We start from the raw sequence: 20,687 nt of genomic DNA, 5'->3' as shown, positions 1-20,687 counted from the left end.
GAGGAGGGCTGTCAAAACGTGAAGACGACGTGCTCTCGCGAGATCACGAACGAGAGTCGGGTTCTTCTGGGGAGGTGTTTGCGGTTTTCAAATTGCGCTGTTAAATGCGCCGCAGCTCACTTCGTGTGTTTTGTTCATCTATTTTGAGGATAGAAGACTTTAAAAAAATAATAATAATAATAATAATAATAAAAAAATTTATTCATTAAAACCTTAAAGATGAGTTTGAATTCAGAAACCTTGGCATTAGTTCAAACAGCGGATACGGCGTGGCAAATAATATATTTCCAGGGTAAAATTGTTTACCTCAATTATGAAATAAAAAAAAACAAAAAACAGCACGTCATAGATATGAAGAAATAATGAGCTAAAAAAAAAGTGTTATTAAAATTAAATATAGGTTAGAAAATGTAGAATCTGCAAAAAAAAAAATAAAAAAAATAAAATAAAAGATTCACCCCCCCCCCCCCCGGGGACATATTTGGTGATGGAAGATGGTGCCTGATGTCCCTGTCGTTGTGTCCTGAGAGACATAACGCGCTGATGTGGTGGTCTCTGTGCGTGTGCACCAGAAAGCGAGAGCGTTCAGCGCAGCTTTGACTTTCGTGAACTCGGCAGACAGACTCGAGGACATGGGACCGTGAAAGTATGGCGGATGCCGAGGAGCCGTAAGTCTGAATGGACGGAAAATGTGATTTAATCGTAGTTAAACTTCAGCTTTTTGTTGTTGTTGTTGTTGTTGTTGTTGTTGTCGTCGTCTCCAACCTGACATGGTTAAACAGTGCTTTGACTTCCTCCTTCCAGGGAGAAGAAAAGAAGGCGAATAGAGGACCTGACTGAGAAGTTAGTGACGAATGCTAAATAAAGGTCTCTGACTGGCAGCAGGTTTGCGTTGCAGCGAGCTTGCTGTGGGCCAGGAGACACAAACAAAGAGCCCTCTTTATAACCCTGTCAGCTGTTTGTAGAAAATCATCCGGTTACACGTTTTTGTATTTAAATTTTTTTTATCATTCACAGCGTAAAATGAATGCAAGCTGCATTGCACCCGATCATCTTCCCTGCAGCACAAATCTGAGATGACTTTGACGTTTTACGTGTGTTTCAATTGCAGACTACATACTGAGCTTAGACAAGTATTGGTGTCCTAAAACTGAAATTTGGTCAGTAGGACTTCCAATATAAACACCTCACTGGCTAGTGTGCTGCACAATAATATCCCACAATGCATTGCAAAAAGGAAACCGGGTTGGGGGGGGGGGGCACTGCTTGCAGCTGAAAAACACTGTGTAAAATCAACACAGTGTTTAAGTACAGGGCTTTACTAAAGGTACTTTCAGCCACTGCACACAGCGGGTGTTCTGTAGCACATGCAGTTAAGTATGTTGTATGGAAATGAGACAAATCATTTTTATGAAGACTCTCAGTCATCTAAGTCTGTTTTTTTTTTAACATAAACTTGCTGCACTGGTCTCAATCAAATCTCTTGGTACCTGTGATTCCTGTGATGCCTCTTATTCGTACAATTATGTCATTTATTTTACTACTTTTTTTTTTTTTTTTTTACAACTAAGTTGGAAAATTAAACATGCATGTGATCTAGGATAAATGTTAATATTGCATGATTAAATAGGGCCATATGTACCAATCTGAGTTCTAGTACCAGTTAAGTGTATCTTGGTGTGTTTGTGTCCAGAATGGCTGTAGATGGTGCACATGGGGACGGCGGGTGCGACTGGGATGGCCGGTGGAATCACGTGAGGAAGTTTTTGGAGAGACCCGGCCCGTTCACTCATCCTGACTTTGAGCCAAGCACAGAGGTGAAACTCTTTACGACACAATGCACGCTGCAGCTTCAAGCTATTACCGTCAACCTATCTTGATGCTACTTGTTTTAAATACAATTTTGTAAACATTTTGATGCTTCTTTCATATCAGTCTCTTCAGTTTTTGTTGGAGACATGCAAGATTCTGGTCATTGGTGCGGGAGGACTTGGATGTGAACTCCTAAAAAATCTGGTAGGAAATAGTTTCAATCTCATTTTTAATAATGTAAATTAAATAAACACAATCTGACTTTACTGGTTTGAATAAGCTCTTACATAGTCTTGTTGTGTTTTAGGCCCTGTCTGGGTTTCGCCTTATTCATGTGGTTGACATGGACACTATTGATGTGTCCAATCTCAACAGACAGTTTCTTTTCAGGTAGGCTTCATCAATATTTTGAATCTCTTTTATAGATTTTTACTGTAGTCAGACATTAGACAAATAAAGTATGAGTGAAGAATCTTTTTATGTTTTCTTGAATTTGGAAAATATAACGTCAAATTGTGAGATTTGTTTCTGTAATCTGTGTTTTGATAATATTTGTCCTAATTAACATAATGCTTTAAGAATAAACATAATTTGTTTACGTAAATGCCTGGATGCCTTTAGTGGAGTATTTTTTAACTCACATGAGATTTATGAAATTCAGTGTGATACGATCAGATTATATTTACCTTTGCATACGTTTTAAAATGAACTGATTTATGCATCCGTTTAGGTCAAAAGATGTCGGACGACCGAAGGCAGAAGTGGCTGCCAACTTCATCAACAGTCGTATCCCGGGATGTAAAGTCGTCCCGTATCCTTTTCTTCAACAGTTCTCTTTAAAAAAACAAAACAACAAAAAAAGAAAACCTTTTTGGTTTTCACTGTATCAAACATTTACTCAACAATTGTATTCCTTACAAATAACATGCAGTCACTTTAAAAAGATCCAGGACTTTGATGATTCTTTCTATAGGCGTAAGTGTCCTTTTCTAACAAGTTCTACGCGTTAGCAGACCTTACCAGGTGAACACCTGACAGGTTATTCTGATTTAAAAACAATTCTCTCTGCAGAGTTCCACATCATCGTCTGTGGGCTGGACTCTATCATCGCCAGACGCTGGATGAATGGGATGCTGGTAGGATTATTATTATTTTTTTTTTCTCGAGTGTTGTCTTTATCTGATGTAGCTTCAGCTAAATTCGACCTAAGATAAGTTATGATGGATTTTTGCCTTCTCTAGATATCCCTCCTGAGCTATGAAGACGGAGTCCTGGATCCCAGCTCCATCATCCCCCTCATTGATGGAGGGACCGAGGGCTTTAAAGGAAATGCTCGGGTCATTCTGCCTGGAATGACTGCATGTATTGACTGCACACTGGAGCTGTACCCGCCGCAGGTACCTCTCACTTTTCAACAGACGCGTATCTCGTCGTTTAACCTTAAAGGTGACAAAACAGTCAGCCAACCTATTAACTTTTTACAAAACAGATCTGGTGTCTACACGCAGCTACCAGACTGAACAGAAAGAGAAAAGAGTGTCAGAAAATTCAGTCCGAAAAATGTGACTTACACATACAGAGAGTCAGGTGAAGTGCAAAGCCAGCACAGCGTGCATTAAAGGTCTTATCAAAACACGCAGAAAACAAAGTATGTAAACTTAATCGATGGGTCAACTTTTCATTAACAGCTTGAAACAGTTTTTTTTTTTTACATATTTGTGATGTGGAAGTCACTTCAGTCTTTCAGCTGTTTTTACTGTGCAGAACAGAGGGGCTTCTTGGGAACACTGGTTCCTTTATATACTTTTTTCTTACCCTAACTTTAATGTTATGATTCACAGATCAATTTCCCCATGTGCACCATTGCTTCAATGCCAAGGCTACCAGAACATTGCATTGAATATGCCAGAATCTTACAGTGGCCCAAAGAAAAGCCATTTGGAGGTACGCAAAAATATCCACATCTTTGTTTCAACAGAATCACGTCACGTTGTACGGCTGCGTTCGAATAAGTTAACAACCTGTGTCTTCTTGTCGTCTAGATTCAAGCTTAGACGGAGACAATCCAGAGCACATCCAGTGGGTCTTTGAGAGATCCAGAGAAAGAGCTGCAGAGTTTAGCATAACTGGAGTGACGTACAGACTCACTCAAGGTGAACTTGTGAATTATAAGATAATAATCTATTCAGTGCTATTGTCAGCTAGTTTTTTTTTTTTTCTAAAACTGATCAAATTTTTACTATAATTGGAAGCAGTTGCTTTGCCAGGTATTGTTGATACTGTGCTGGCGTTGCGCTCACAAGTATTGCTTGTGTCACAGGAGTTGTGAAGAGGATCATTCCTGCTGTGGCATCGACTAACGCTGTTATTGCTGGTATGTAAGTCAAAAGTTTTTGTGGGAGTACTTATTTTTATTCTGAGCTGTTAAAAGTTTGAAAACAATAGGTGGGACTTTTTGTTTTTGTACTGGTGATAAAATAAAAAGAGGATTTATTTCCTGGCTAAACGCCCTATTACTTTTGCTATGCCTGCCGAGCTAGCAGTCTTGCCAGGCACATTTGCAATTTACAGAGATTACAGTGGTGGATTTTGGATTTGAAAATTGGTTGAAATCTTTCAAACGTGTTTTAATTTTACATAGAAGTAAATAAATGCCGGTTTATAGCCAACTGACCTGGATTTATTTGGCTTAAATTTCTGTTGCGTTCGGATTTTAAAAGTTGAAAACTGATTGAAAAAGTGGCTGATGGTGTGCTACTCTTAGTCATATATTTATTGATTGTAATGTTGGGTCACTTCACAAAGTAGTAAGCTTGATAGCTCGATCAACTAGAAAAATCACTGTTTAGTACAAATACTTCACTGTGATTTTATTGTCTTAAAACAATTCTACAATAAAAGTAACTTAATTTGATCTTTTTTTCCCCCTTAGCTACCTGTGCGACGGAAGTTTTTAAAATTGCTACAAGGTTGGTGGTCGAGACGCAATCTAAATCTCTCTTTGGCCAGTAAAACTTAACCAATGTCACGTTTTATTTTTCAGCGCATATATTCCTTTAAACAATTACCTGGTCTTTAATGACGCGGACGGACTGTACACTTGCAGTTTTGAAGCCGAGCGAAAGGTTTGTTTTTCTCGAACTGAACTCGCTAACCATGTCCGCAGTGTAACGTACACGTCACTCTACAGGGGAAAAACTGGTGGAATCTGACTTCTCCTTGACTTGACAGGAAAATTGTTCAGCGTGCAGCCAGGTGCCTCAGGATCTCCAGTTCCCTCCTTCTGCCAAATTACAGGAAGTTTTAGAGTACCTGACAGAGAACGCCTCTCTGTGAGTACTCCAATAGTACAATAGTACAATGACTTTGAAAGAAAATGAACGATGATCACGTTCTGATTGTGTTTTAATTTCTCTCCAGACAAATGAAATCCCCGGCTATCACCACAACTCTGGAAGGAAAGAACAAGACGCTCTATTTGCAGGTAATATATTTAATCTTTGACAATGCTGCACTGTGTTTTGTTCTCTGTATTTTATCACAAACTACAATTGAACTGTGATTGCAATTTTCTTCCAGTCTGTTAAATCTATTGAGGAACGAACCAGGCCAAACCTCTGCAAAACTTTAAAAGGTAGTAGGACACTATTACTCGGATGTTCCCAAATCTATTTAAAGTGAACTGTGCTCACTTGTGTAACAACACACGGGTAAAACGGTGTGTTTTGTCCTCTGATGCAGAGCTGGGCTTGTCGGATGGACAGGAGCTCGCTGTAGCCGACGTCACCACACCGCAGACGGTTCTCTTCAAGCTCAATTTCACCGCTTGAACCTCCATTATGACAAACAGCACTGATGCATCTGAATGCAAACTGGATGTTTCATCACACATTTTTTTGTGATGTTGCAGTAGCACATTTGATATGAACGTGTACATACGATAAGTAAGGTCTCGCTTGTGGGGTAGGGTTGGTTGTATGAACATGGAATCATTTGATAATATTGTTTTTTTTCTATTAGTACTGTTGTTTACCTTTTTTGTGTATTTGTCCTGTGTTGACTTATTGTATCTATTTCCCTGTCAATCAAATAAGATTCATGTGCACTGCACTCTAATAATAAAGTTTTTATTATCATGAGGAAGCACGTTTCATCTGCATTTGTTGAAATGTTTTTTTCAATTAGAAGCAAAGGGGCTGCTTTATGTTTTTGTTTTTTTTAAATACATTTTAGGTACATACAGTGTATGTATAAAGTATTCAGACCCCTTTAAATTTTTCACTTTGTTTCATTGCAGCCATTTGCTAAAATCAAAAAAGTTTATTTTATTTCTCATTAATGTACACTCAGCACCCCATCTTGACAGAAAAAAACAAATGTAGAAATTTGTGCAAATTTATTAAAAAAGAAAAACTGAAATATCACATGGTCATAAGTATTCAGACCCTTTGCTCAGTATTGAGTAGAAGCACCCTTTTGAGCTAGTACAGCCATGAGTCTTCTTGGGAATGATGCAACAAGCTTTTCACACCTGGATTTGGGAATCCTCTGCCATTCTTCCTTGCAGATCCTCTCCAGTTCCGTCAGGTTGGATGGTGAATGTTGGTGGACAGCCATTTTCAGGTCTCTCCAGAGATGCTCAATTGGGTTTAGGTCAGGGCTCTGGCTGGGCCAGTCAAGAATGGTTACAGAGTTGTTCCGAAGCCACTCCTTTGTTATTTTAGCTGTGTGCTTCAGGTCATTGTCTTGTTGGAAGGTGAACCTTCGGCCCAGTCTGAGGTCCAGAGCACTCTGGAAGAGGTTTTCTTCCAGGATATCTCTGTACTTGGCCGCATTCATCTTTCCTTCAATTGCAACCAGTCGTCCTGTCCCTGCAGCTGAAAAACACCCCCGTAGCATGATGCTGCCACCACCATGTTTCACTGTTGGGATTGTATTGGGCAGGTGATGAGCAGTGCCTGGTTTTCTCTACACATACCGCTTAGAATTAACGCCAAAAAGTTCAATCTTGGTCTCATCAGACCAGAGAATCTTATTTCTCATAGTCTGGGAGTCCTTCATGTGTTTTTTGGCAAACTCTATGCGGGCTTTCATATGTCTTGCACTGAGGAGAGGCTTCCGTCGGGCCACTCTGCCATAAAGCCCCGACTGGTGGAGGGCTGCAGTGATAGTTGACTTTGTGGAACTTTCTCCCATCTCCCTACTGCATCTCTGGAGCTCAGCCACAGTGATCTTTGGGTTCTTCTTTACCTCTCTCACCAAGGCTCTTCTCCCACGATTGCTCAGTTTGGCTGGACGGCCAGGTCTAGGAAGAGTTCTGGTCGTCCCAAACTTCTTCCATTTAAGGATTATGGAGGCCACTGTGCTCTTAGGAACCTTGAGTGCTGCAGAAATGATTTTGTAACCTTGGCCAGATCTGTGCCTTGCCACAATTCTGTCTCTGAGCTCCTTGGACAGTTCCTTCGACCTCATGATTCTCATTTGCTCTGACATGCACTGTGAGCTGTAAGGTCTTATATAGACAGGTGTGTGCCTTTCCTAATCAAGTCCAATCAGTTTAATTAAACACAGCTGGACTCCAATGAAGGAGTAGAACCATCTCAAGGAGGATCAGAAGAAATGGACAGCATGTGAGTTAAATATGAATGTCACAGCAAAGGGTCTGAATACTTATGACCATGTGATATTTCAGTTTTTCTTTTTTAATAAATTTGCACAAATTTCTACATTTCTGTTTTTTTCTGTCAAGATAGGGTGCTGAGTGTACATTAATGAGAAATAAAATGAACTTTTTTGATTTTAGCAAATGGCTGCAATGAAACAAAGAGTGAAAAATTTAAAGGGGTCTGAATACTTTCCATACCCACTGTATAAAAGCTTTTAAACAAAACACATTTTGGATTAGCTTCTTTCCTGCTATGAACTGAACGGCAACTCAAAATACATGCTCTAAATACTAATAGTTTGTCATTAAAAATTCTAACAACTTTAAAAGAAAAAAAACAACAACCCTATGTAGTCTTTTTTAATTTACGTAGCAAGGCACACCAAAAATCTAGACAGATTATCTACTCCATAAGAAGCACCTGTGGTGTCAATATGACGTTTCTGCTGAGTATCGTTCTTGAACTATTCAATCGGCTCATCATTTAGCACACTTTTTTTTTTTTTTTTTTTTTTAGCAACATGTTTGTCATTGAGTTGCAGGAGTTTGTGGGAAGTCCGTGTTTCTTCATTAATGTAGCTTTTACGCAGGAATGTGCTTTAAAAGGCCATCAGATCATCTATGGTGTATCTTTGGTGTAAATCTGTACGGTTGTGAAATTATTGTGTTTATGTGTAAATGAGTCAATAAGCCTTTGCTGGCTTCACAGAGTTTTTCTAATACTCGTAATCTGTAGCTGGTGTCGGCTAAAGGTAAACTTCTTGCTGGACATAAAAATCGGAGTCTGTTTAGACCAGGGGTGTCAAACTCATTTTAGTTAAGGGGCCACATACTGCCCACTTTGATCTCAAGTGGGCCAGACCAGTAAAATCATAGCATAATAACGCATACATAACGACAATATTTCTCTCTGTTTAAATCATTGGTGAAGGTTTTTGGATGATAAACCCTATTTTAAGGTCTTTCTACAATAAACTAGAAACATAAAGACCAAAAACTCAGACATCAGCCCACTGTTTATCTGCCTGGACTCTCCTCTGCAGATTCCCTCGCTTTGTGACACGTTTGACGTCAAACGCGTCACAAAGCGAGCAGCGAGCGCGGCTGCCTGTGGCACCGAGCGCTTCTTCCTCCGGAGCAGACGTCGCATTTAAGCTGTTTTTGAAGCAATTACTGGATCGATTAAAAAAAAAAAACAAAAAAAAAACGTTTGTACTCATAAACCTCCATATTCTCATAGAAATGCAATTTATGTCTTTCTGTAATTTTCACACTTAGCAAAGTCATCCGGCGGGCCGAGCTGGACCCCCTGGCGGGCCGGATCCGGCCCGCGGGCCGTATGTTTGACACCCCTGGTTTAGACTGATGCAGTAAAACACTTAGGGTTGAACCACAAAATGTTGTTTTAACAGTTTTTGTTGTTGTTGTTTCTGTATGAATTCAACAAATGACATGTAACATATGAAGTTTAGACGCTATTGTAACTGTTGAACACATTAAAGACAAACATTCAGTCTTCATGCTAAGCAAAGCTGAAATGCTGAAAATCCTATCTTGAGTTGTAAACTAGCTCTATTTCCCAAAAATGTTGCCTTTAAAAAAAAATAATAATAAAAAAAAAAAATTCATTTTATTGCAGTGATTTTTTTTTTTTTTATTTTTTATTAATATTAAGGTCCTCCTTGTAATTTGCCTCAGTTTGACATTTTTGAATGATATTCTCAATTAAAAAAAATTGGCAAATGCGTATTGTTAATTTTGCAAAAACCCGGAAGCAGAAAAGTGTTAAAATGTTAAAACTGTGTCTGATAAATCTCCCATCGGCAAACTGGCAGTATTAATAAAACAGCGGCGAGAGAACAAACCGCAGGACTTGGCCTTATTCAGATGCAGTTTATCCTCTCTGTCCGCTGTGTGACAGGATGTCAATACTCACTTTAAGCTTCTTAGAGCTCTAATGAAAGTGGCCACGTTGTCCGGCAGACAGATGGTTTCTGTCTTGATTAAAGTTTTAATTTTCCTGACGGAGAAAAGCTGACGGTTTTGCCCCGCCGTGCTCACAGAGCAGCCACATCTCTCACATCGCATCCCTGCCTGTTAGAGACAGTGAAGCTCCGGGGAGAGGAGCTGATGTGTGAAAGTGCAGGTTTTCACCGAGCAAACGTGTTATCGTCTCGATCTCGAATCAGCAGGCTGGAGATTTTTTTTTTTTTTTTTTTTCTTCTTCCTCGCTCGTTATCTGAGGCAGAAAACTTCAGAAAGTGGAGAATTATATTTGCTGCAAATTTATGAATCATTGCTGAAACGACATGGTGTGGTGCATGGTGTTAACACTGATGGAGGGTTCAGCAGCGGATTATCATGACCTCCAATAACCCGAGCACAAGTAAGTGGTTGAATATTTAGAGAGTTGATTTGGTTCACAGTCAATAGTCTGAGTTCAAGAAGTCAAATTGAATATTTCTTTTGATTACTTTCATGAGTGTTTTTTTTTATTTTTATTAAATAGATTTGATTAAAATGTGGAACACAGGTAGACTCCAATACTGATTTAAAAAAAAAAAAACCCACAAAAGAAAAGCACATTATGTATGTATACATATGTACCACAGTAGACTAATACTACGTACTGGTAGAACAAGTTATGTTAATGATAACTAACTATGTATTTTTTTGAGGAATGATGCATTTAAGATGAATAGAAAAGACAATGTGAAACAAATTTATCAATTGAGTTGTCAAACCATATAAAATGAATTGCCCACAAATGTAATAATTGATTATTGGTGATTTTTTTTTTTTTGCCAAACATTTGCTGGTTCCTGCCTCTTAAATATAAGGATCATTAATCACAGATTGATTGACTATACAATTGAGAAAGTAATCCGCATAAAAAATAATAATAAACTTAGTTGCAGTCTTAAACTTTATATGAGAGGGGGGAATGATTGTACCTGAAGCAAACTGCTGATTGAAGCAGTGACGTTTTAATTCATGTCATCATTGCTCAATATTATTTCATGCTGTAATTTCTACAATAAATTCCATGCACCAGTTTTCCTGTGACTCATCATGGAATAGTGTTTTAGAGTGTGGCTTTGCACACGGAGATGTTCACAGCTGAAGGGATAATGTGACTCAGAAATGAGTACAAGGACCGACTCTCATCTGCCTCCGAAGATGCCTGTGATCAGGATATTTCATTGGCGTTTCTTTGATTCGCTTTGGCTCAGCTTGGTGATGTGAGAGTCATGAGTGAGCAAATAGATGAGCTTATGAACTGCACATCAGAGTCAGCAGATAAGGCATAATATTTGACTTCATAGGCACATGGTTTAGTGACAACTGCTGGCTTAAATCACTTCACAAGTTTGCATGAATTTCTTCTTTTTTTGTGTGTGCAGGCAAGATGAAGATGAACACATTGACACAACCATTACCCTGGGGCCTCCTACTTCTCTGTATATTAAGCCTCTACATCCAGCTAGTGTCCAGTGGCAACCAAAGCTCCCGAGGACAGACAGGTAGGTGTCAGACCCAACCAGACCAGTCACACACACCCAGAGGAACTCATTATGGCTCCTGGTCACCAGCCTGTTGGTCTGCAAGAGACTTCATTTAAAGCTGCATTATCCTGACACTCCTGTTACAAACATGTAAATATGAAGCCTCGAGTGTCTCTCATCTTCAGCTTTGTAGTATGTCGGCAAAGTATCGAAAGTACTGACTGCTCTTGCAGAAAAAGGCCCTTTGGGACTAATATTATTAGTTAATATTGACGCATTCATTCAAAAGCGGTGTTTAGGTCTTTATATTTAGACTGTAGATCGATCAAACCAGTGGTTTCCAAGAGGTCGGGCCCCCTCCAATCCAAATCAACTCCAAATCTGGGGTTATGTGACACACATTTATAGCTAGTTAGCATAAGTCAACAATAGTGACACTCCTGTAAACACAAATTATAACTGTAAAGATTATTTAATGTTTGAAATGCAATGCAAGCTGAGAAATGGCTATATATATAATGTTGTACTTGAGTAAATATGCTTAAATGCTTTCCATCAGTGACACATCAGCAACCTTCCAGGAATGGCTGCAATAACAAACCTGTCACTCGTGTCTTTGTTTTGAAAAATGTTATGTTTGGCTTTTTGTCCTCTGCCTTGATTGCAATCTGATTTTAAATCCTGCTTTAAATATGAATTAACCCTCTGATCCTGCAGATGTTGTTGGTCCTGCAGACAGTCGGACACCTTAATTCAGAAATAGCAGTATCCATGTGTTGGTTTTTCGAGTTTTGTTTTTACCTTCTGTTCTGTTAAACCTCTTCAATTAGAAATATGGTTTCAGTGAACCAGCATAAATCATCTATGTTAATCCTCAAAATTAATTTTCTTTTATTTACTTTTCTGTGAAAGGATGCAGAAGAAGCAGATGTGGCTCAGCGATGTCTGCTCATGCTGTTTATCTTGTTCTTTACTGACAATCTGAAACATTAAATTAGGTTACTGAACCTGCTGATTATTGCTGCTAATATGTTTTGAAATGTTTGTTTCCCCTCGTCTGGGGACGAGTGCTGATGCTTTCCATCCACTTGGTGGTGCCGTAGCTTTGCAAAGAACAAAATTAGGTATTAGGTATTAGAAGTACTGAACTGCTTTGCTACTGTGACAAAAGACCACTGTGTTTATTTAACATGAAGCCCAGAAGTCATTGCAATTTGACTATAATCCTGTCATCTGTGAAGAGTGAAGTCAGCCAAGTTGCCTCGACTTGCATGCAAAACTCAGTGTAAAAAAATTGTCATCTTTCCCTGCAAAATTTCTTTCTCAGGGCCGTCGCAGGAGAGGACAGGGACTTGTGAAGTGGTTGCTGCTCATCGTTGCTGCAATAAGAACAAGATTGAAGAACGCTCTCAAACAGTCAAGTGCTCCTGCTTCCCAGGACAGGTGGCAGGGACAACAAAGGCTTTGCCCTCTTGCGTTGAAGGTAATATTTCCAGAACCCTCTTCTAACTCTCTTACACCAAAATATTCTAACATGATATGAATATATTATAGATCAAAGTAGAGTCAGTTTCATCGCTGATACTGAGACTTTTAAGGACCAAAAAAAAAACATGGTGTGTGATTGAGATATTTTCCCTATGCAGTTAATTTTTCCTTCCGTCTAAAAAGTGACCTTCTGCCGTGATGTTTTTTTTCTCCAGCCTCCATTGTGCGTCAGAAGTGGTGGTGTAAAATGGAACCGTGTCTGGAGGGGGAGGAGTGCCGAGTTCTTCCTGACCTCACTGGCTGGTCATGCATCTCTGGGAACAAAGTGAAGACCACAAAGGTGAGGAGAGGGCCTGCATTAGTCTGAGTCACAGTCGCACCAGCCCCTACAAAAGACACAGCACATAATGACTTTAGTTTATGTGACATGGTATTTATAGACGCTTATATGCAGTCGTATTGTAAATCTGCTGCTTTTTTACCGCACTGCTCTTATGCAAACAGGGTCCGTCAGACTTGTCATAAAGCTTTATTTTAGTAAGCTCTCCTTTGATGCTGAAAGATTCCACAATCAAGCATAATCACAGCTCCCATTGGCCATATCAACCCTCCTGCTCTCACTAGGCACAGAGGGCTAAGGAAACCTAATTCTATAATCTGGTGAATGATGGGGCCAAGAGGACATACATAAAATAAGCTGTGAACTAATACTGAACACTAAAACCCATGTAATTAAATCTGACGGCCGAAGGAAACCTCGCTGCATTTAAGAAATACACTTGCTCAGAAGTTTCCTTTTTGTTGATATGTACAATACGATTCATTTCTCAAAGAACCATGGACGTGTAAACACAGGCAGCGTGGAGCAATTGATCAGTGTCAGTCATGTCACCGTTAGATGATACTCTTGAACAATAGCATAAAACAGAAGAGCATACGGTTGTCCTTTTCTCAAAATCCTGCCTTAGTTACTGTTGCTATGCCTGTCAAGCCTTTTGTTCAAGCAAGGCTCATACACCGTTTAAATTTGTAATCATTTTCAAGACAGTGGGTCTTTAATTTAACTCAGAAGTAAAAAGAAAAAACAGACTACTGATTTTTTTTCAAATTAAATGACCACAAGCAGATTCAGCCAGCAATAATACTCAATCTTTATGATTATGCTTGAATTAATTTCCTTGTTTATTCATTCACTACTCAACAAGAATAGATGCTTATATGGATGCAGTATGAGATTTTGCACACTCACTTAACATCATCATCATGTCATTATTGACAGCTGTTTGTCAGTACACTCACATGCACATCAATTCAGCATTTAGAGAATCCACAGCTTAACAGACAGTTACAGATGTTAAGCTATTGATTGGACTGTTGCTGCCAGTTGGGAGCAGATTAGACAAATTGAAAACAGAAAAAAATGCAACAATATTTTACAATTGCAACATATTCCTCAGCTTTATTTTGTGTCCAATGTTATTAAAATTATATTAATGTAAATTAATAAAACCACTTTTTTTTTTGGTACATTGATTGTTTTTAGGTGGCACGATAGCAAGAAGCAGAAGCTCCATCGAATCAGTGCAAGCCAAGCCTCGCCTGTGCAGTCAAGTTAAGTAACTCTGGACTCTGAGGACACTGAACGCCCCCGTCAGACAGAACAAGAAACACTATAGATTTAATTAGATACTGTATCTCCTGGCTGAGCTTTAAACTGAAAGATCTCCTTATTTTAATTTTCTCTGCCTTTGAACAATTTTGTTTTTTGTTAATCCCACCGAGTGGACAATCTATTAGCAGACAATTTAAGATAAAATGACGCTTCATCTTTTCCAATCCAAAACAGACGGCTCCTGCAAAAGTCTGTACCCTTGCTTTTGTGCTTGATATGCTGGGCACATTGTGATGCACTCAATCAAAGTTTGGATGGGCCTGCTGGCAGACACTTAAAAAGAGATTTTGTGGATTTTCAGGAGGCAGAATGTGAATCCAGTCAGTGGCTCATGATTCTCTCCACCGATCAAAGCAGAAGACCACAAATACTGAGAAATTCATGATTATGTAGCATTTGTGAGACAACGCTGTCCCTTCACTTACTGCGAGTTTTGTAAAGAGGTCAGATCCCTTTGGACTAGTCCTTACCACAAAGAGGCACAAACATGTCATACACGCACACACTCACACACATAAGCGCTCATACACAAAGGCTGCTTTTCAACTCCACTGGTTGGACAGGCCACCACCTGCAAGGCTGTGATGGCATGCACACAAGCATGAAGCCTTGATGCAAAACAAGGACTGTTTGAAATGCTAATCATGGGGAGAAAGGGGAGAGAAAAGAGAAGAGGAGCTTCTTCACTGCTGAGAGTCTTTACATCATGCTTTTTTGTTTGTCTCTAAACTAAGTGCTCCTGTGGAGGGGACTCTGCTTATAGTAATGATGGGAAACATTGGCCATTTTCTGCCTTGAAGCGAGTCCTATCCTCTAACAAAACAGAATTTTTACCTTTATTACCACTTCATCAGTTGTCCTCTTTGTATGAGTAATATTTCTTCTGGACCCACCCTGATTGCCTCTCTTGTATCTCTCCAGGTCAGCCAGACACTTTGCATTTTACCTTTGCAAGGAAGAGACCTTTTTATAATAAAAACAAATAAAGCAGCTGAAAATCAATCCATCTGAAGCATCAGATGTGCATGATTGCCACACACTGTGCCGGTTAAAAGCAGCTGAATTTTAAGCAGTCTGCTCAACATAACACAATTATGCATTATTATCATTTTGGTAGTGACAAGACACTTCACTAAGCTGTCATGCAGTTCAAGTATTTATAAATGGGTTTTCTTTGTAAACAGTCACGTTTTAATTCTTATTTGATGGTAGCAGTACTGCAAATGTGGTCAACAGAATAAAATCATGTCATTTTAGGAAACAGTATTCAGATTTGCTGGATATTTTAAGAAGCCCCTCCCCCAAATTAGTGATGTCATTGAGAGTAATGCTGCCTTCAAATTGAACCGGTTGAGCTCGTGGTTAAGTTAGGTGCACGGTATGCTTGGTGTTTGCGTGGGAACAAAAACAAAACATTATCTTCCATTGTTTTTGCCATTTCCGAAAGCGTCAGCAAACACGTCACAACTCCAACTTTTGAGAAAATACTGAGGTCCAAGGTCGTTATTATCACAAGAGGGGGACATTCGTGTGGACTTGTTTCGGGAACAAGGTGAACATGACCCTGTTTGAGGGCAGCATAATACACCTTTACCGATTTCGCAGATTCACAAAAAGATTATCAGAAAACAAATTGTTCTTCTAAATACTGTGATTCGTCTCAGGAGGTTTGTGGCCAGCACCGTCTCCATCATTTCATGGCTACTAATATAAATCCATGAGAAGCTTGTGATGCAGCCGATACAACTGTATTACAGAACTGATCTGACATCAGTAGAATAAAGCATGTTGATGGTGCTTTAGCAATAGTGTTTCAATAAGGACTTGGGTGTATTAAACTTTGACCCATGTATATAAAATAAAGGGTGGATGCAATAATAGAATAGAAACTCCTTTCAATATGATGCATATATTAAAGGAGTGCTACAATGACCTGCACTGAAACTCAGTATTTATTTCATAACAATCAGACCAGATGAATTCCTGAACTCATAACTCAATTTTGTATCTGTTCAGGCAAAAATTCAAAACATTCTCTGTTTCCAGCACCTAAGTTGTGAGAATTCGCTGCTTATTTTGGTCTAACGTCATCGTAGTAAAATAAATATTTAATATCTGTCAGAGAATATAAGTAATCTGATGCCATCACCCCAGGCTTTAGAATGAAAATGATCATTGCAGTAGCAGTTTTTAATAATTTGTCACTCCTGATTTTGTTCAGTTTTGACAGCTAAAGCTTCCTGTGGATGCCGTTAATGATGTAAACCAACTCCAGGAATAAACCAACAAATATTTTGTCTATTCTTAAGCTCCTCAGGCATGTGGATGGTGAAATATATCTCATTAAAGATGCTTCTCAATGACTGATTTAACTTCTCAAGATTGAACGTGAAATGAAGTTTACACACAGAAGAGTGAGATATAGCTTTGCAAGTTAAACTCAAAGGCTGTTTGAGCTTCCTTACAAGTCCAGCAGTGGTCTTTTTTTCTTTACTCCTGCCCATTCAACCATTCGATCACTCCCCATCTTGAATTCTTTATATTATGCGGAAATGCAAAGCTCATTAAAGTTAAGGGTCCCATGATTCCCAAACTTTTTTTAGAGCCTGAATAGACCAGAACAAGAAAGTTTTGGAAACATCAGTAACTCATAGAGCTGCATTTTCTCAGTAACTCTACAGAAGCAGCAACAAAACAAAAAAAGATAAACCCGCTGGGAGTTTAACAGAATAAATTGATGTGCGACTTCCATACTATCTCCATCTTTGCACTCACTGTGTTTACTTTTGACAAACATATTGAAATGATTACTTCTTTAAAATTCCTGCACACACAGTATGTATTATACTGTCATGATTGTGCATTGTCTGTTCTGCCACCTTTACTGTATGGCTGTATTTTGTAAAAAATAATGTTGTAAAATTCTCAACCGGATCTAACTCCGTGGAATAAAAGTCTGAAATAGTTTAACATCTTTTACACCCCACTGGGGTTTATGTCAATGATGACAGCACACTTTCTCAAATTTGTGCCTATATTCCTAAAATACCAGTAACACTCACAGCTTTTTTTCTGATTAATTTTCAAAGGAGCTGGTGTGACATTCATTTGCTGACTCTCAGATGTGTCTCAGATAAGTTCTGTGATTCGTACACATTCACATAGGGCCTTACAAAAGTTTAAAATACCTGCTCAGTGCTGCCTGATTACCTTTTATCTGTAAAATAACCTCAGAGTCAGAGCTTTATCTTTGTGCATCTTCATAAATGAAGTAGAAACCCTCTCAGCACCTGTCATAATACATGGCTTTAAAAACTAAAATTACGTCTCAACATCAAAATGAAAGCAGCCAAAATGAGATAATTAAGGTAGGTGTTATAGGATCTACACTCTTAGCTGGAACTTGTTGCACACAAGGAAAATGCTCTATGGCTGAGGCAAAATACAGAAAATTTTAACAGATGAACAGAGGATTAAATATCCACTGAATGAGACAGAAATAACTGCAGTTTTGAGATTTTATTCCAAGTGAATTAGGAAAGTTTAAACAATTCTTTACACTTCACTGACTGAAACCAGACTCACAAATAACATGTTTCTGGCATCTTATTTGACATGAGTTTCTGGGTGATATGTGGCAGGGAACCTTCCCTCTCTTGTGGCTGTCTATTGGGGACGGTAGTTCATGTGCACTAATAGAAAATAAACTGTCCTGGGGCACATGAAAAACATAATGGAAATACTGTTCTATTCCCCTTTAACAACGTTTCCCTCATCTAGAGTTGACACGTATAATAAAAAAATGTAAACACAATTCTCTGTCTCCCTTTATATATATATATATATATATATATATATTGTGTGTGTGTGTGTGAACTGAATTAGCCTTCTTTTACTGCAGACAACTATATAGGCAACTTATAGCAATAGACTTAATGTAGTTTGGTCATGGCTCAGAGGGTTCATCTATTTGCTGTGTCATTATGCACACGTAGTATCTGGAATAGAAATTATATTTTTGCTTAATTAAAACAGAGAGCCGAACAATTACACTTTAATGAACAAACACTAATTGGATACTATTAATGTTATCAGCTGTGTGTTATGTATTTATATGCATTCATGCCACTGCATGCTGCGGTAATGACATAGACTGCTGTGGACCCACATTGAGAGGAGAGAATAACATTGCCAATATGCTCTGAGAATCACTCTGTCTTGTGGTCGAGTAAATTTCATACATTTATTGTTGAAATGTTTCTCTTTTAAAATAAGGTAAAACTACAATTACCGCCTCCTGGTTATGCTCCTCCACCAATGAGCCGAATCACAGTTTACATCCACGATTGTCGAAACACATATTACATTTGTAGTGAAGACTTTGAAGAAATCCTCATGTGTTCACATGCTTAGGCGATATAATTGATTATGATAGAACACAAAGTTGTCGCCATGACAGTAGATGATGCTAAAAATATCAATGTCGCTGCAAAGAAGCTAAACATTTTAAAACGTGGATGCTTCACACACATCTTCAGAGAGCACAGAATCACCACAGTTTCAAGGCTGATACCCAAGATAACTGTCACCCTAGCACATCCAACTAAATGTGAAATATGATCACAATCTTCCCTTCTGTTCCTGAGTTGAATAAAGGTGCAAAACCAGATGGCCAGAAAAGCGTTTTTTTTTTTTTTTTTTTAGAATAACATGATGTCACAGTGAGCTTGACCCTTGACCTTTTAGGTATAAAATGTTATCACTTTATCCTTTTATCTAGTAAGATGTGTATGAAATTTTGTCATCATTAGTGAATACATTTTTGTGTTATTGCCACAAAAGTTTTTTTTTTTTTAAGGTCATAGTAAACTTTGACCTTTTGACCATCAAAACCTAATCACTTCGTGAAAGTTAAAGTGAACGTTTATGCTAAACTTGAAGAAATTCACACAGTGTTCCTGAAATATCCCGTTCACGAGAATGGCACCCGAAAGAACATAACGCCTCTGGCCACAGTATGGGTTGCACTTTGTCATGGCTTTCTTCACCCGAGTGATAATAAGGTTTCAGTTCATTGGTGTCTGTGTCATTATTTCAGTCTTTTTCAAATAGGTGATATCTTAATGAAAGCAATTTATTTTCATTTAGTTATGTAAAAATCTACCGGCAAAGAATTGAGGACTTGTGGAAATCAAGGTTTTTGCACTCTGGATAAGAAGAGCCAAACTAACGTCCCTCTTTCTCCAGAAATCTAAAAATCATCTGTACATACTGTAAGTAATTGAAACTTTTTAAAGGAATTTTTTTTTTTTTTTTTTTTTTTAAATATGAAGAGATGAAAAGCTTTGAGCGCTACCCGTTTCCTTCTTTCTCTAGTCTTTGTGCTAAGTAAAGCTTACTCTAGCTATTTAATAGACAAACAAGGGCAAAGTTGTAAATGTATGACTAGAACTTTATCCTAAACTTTTGAAGTATGATGTTCCCACTCAAATCACTGTTCTGCGTGGGCCATGTGTTGATGTCTTCAACTTTCATGTTTGGGTAGCCTTATTTCCTAAACTATTTTTAAAGTGCATGGGTAATTGTGATTTACTGCCAGTCTTCATTAAAATCAAGTGTAGGGTGAGACAGGAGTGGTGGGGAAGAAAATAACCTACAGCAAGACACTGCAGTCAGGGAGAAGGATTGGACACGAGGCGGTCGCTGCTCATTTCACGTCCTTCGTCTAAACAGATGATGTCATTGTCTGCCTTGAAACGCACAAACTTAAAAATCCTCAGACATTTTCATGGTGATAAGCCCAATATTATCCGCTCCTAAAAATGTTTGAGGACCACCAATTTGAATAGGTGGGCCTTTCCAGTCGCTTCCAGAGGCGCGACAATTTTTATTCTCAACGCTTAGACATTAGAAACCAAACGACCAGCCCAAATCAAACATAAATAATAAGAGCACACAGCCCTTTTACTGAGCCTGGAGGCACTTCCATGTCATGGTAAGTCTGTTCAGCTTCTTCACAAAGCTGAACCATTATACGAAACCTATTTTTGCATACCTGTAGTTATTGTGTACTATATGCTGTGTTGTTCACAAAAGCCTGACAAAAGGCAGGGGGAGCTCATCTTTAATTCAAGGCAGGCTTTCTCACACAGAGATAAATCCTCTTCCCACTTATAAGGAGGGGTGAGGGTGGGGGGAAGCCTTCGAGTATTCATCTCTCTATTCAGCAATTATTTAGCCTACCTGTATTCACTGCAATTTCGGAGAAGGATTCAATTTTATGTTTCTGTTAAGGCATTTACCTCGTGCCTTTACCCAGAGTGCGACTGAGTTTCTTGTACTGATCCTCCTCCACAATTCAATGTTTCAGCCGGCAACATATGGCCAAACCACACTTGTCACGTTCATTTCCAAACAATCACGTCAGGTTCGCAGCAGGTTACACCCTATTCAAATTACCACACCTGGAAACTAAACATTTGGTTGTATTTTGTCTCCATAAAGCAATGTGATTCCATTAGAAAACAATTTTTAGCCCTCTGAT

General features: G+C 38.7%; 2 protein-coding genes across 3 annotated transcripts; both read left to right on the top strand.

The window, feature by feature from the left end:
• Window positions 1-488: 488 nt before the first annotated feature.
• LOC138624312 (NEDD8-activating enzyme E1 catalytic subunit-like) lies at window positions 489-5,971 on the top strand. 2 transcript variants are annotated; one of them, XM_069704383.1, is made up of 18 exons: window positions 489-668; window positions 805-843; window positions 1,694-1,817; window positions 1,936-2,016; window positions 2,120-2,202; window positions 2,543-2,623; window positions 2,744-2,787; window positions 2,884-2,948; window positions 3,054-3,209; window positions 3,654-3,756; window positions 3,855-3,965; window positions 4,133-4,186; window positions 4,745-4,781; window positions 4,856-4,937; window positions 5,044-5,144; window positions 5,233-5,296; window positions 5,392-5,446; window positions 5,554-5,971. In XM_069704383.1, the coding sequence occupies exons 1-18, from the start codon at window positions 649-651 to the stop codon at window positions 5,640-5,642; spliced, it is 1,389 nt and encodes a 462-aa protein (XP_069560484.1). In that variant the 5' UTR covers window positions 489-648; the 3' UTR covers window positions 5,643-5,971. The 2 variants fall into 2 exon arrangements, with proteins under 2 accessions (XP_069560484.1, XP_069560485.1); XM_069704384.1 differs by having other exon boundaries at window positions 805-867.
• A 3,867-nt stretch (window positions 5,972-9,838) lies between these two features.
• On the top strand, window positions 9,839-15,871 carry LOC138624189 (chemokine-like protein TAFA-2). Its single transcript, XM_069704171.1, has 5 exons — window positions 9,839-9,863; window positions 10,882-11,001; window positions 12,311-12,466; window positions 12,687-12,811; window positions 14,015-15,871. Exons 1-5 carry the CDS (start codon window positions 9,839-9,841, stop codon window positions 14,024-14,026), a joined length of 438 nt encoding a protein of 145 aa, XP_069560272.1. The 3' UTR covers window positions 14,027-15,871.
• The last annotated feature ends 4,816 nt before the right edge of the window (window positions 15,872-20,687 follow it).

The sequence above is a fragment of the Brachyistius frenatus genome, unplaced genomic scaffold, assembly GCF_029030835.1.
Source record: "Brachyistius frenatus isolate BFR_SWC_R1_liver_20210118 unplaced genomic scaffold, ASM2903083v1 Contig_50, whole genome shotgun sequence".
Classification (NCBI taxonomy): Eukaryota; Metazoa; Chordata; class Actinopteri; family Embiotocidae; genus Brachyistius; species Brachyistius frenatus.
The sequence above is the reverse complement of the archived record's forward strand: the minus strand, read 5'-3'. Positions and strand labels throughout refer to the sequence as shown.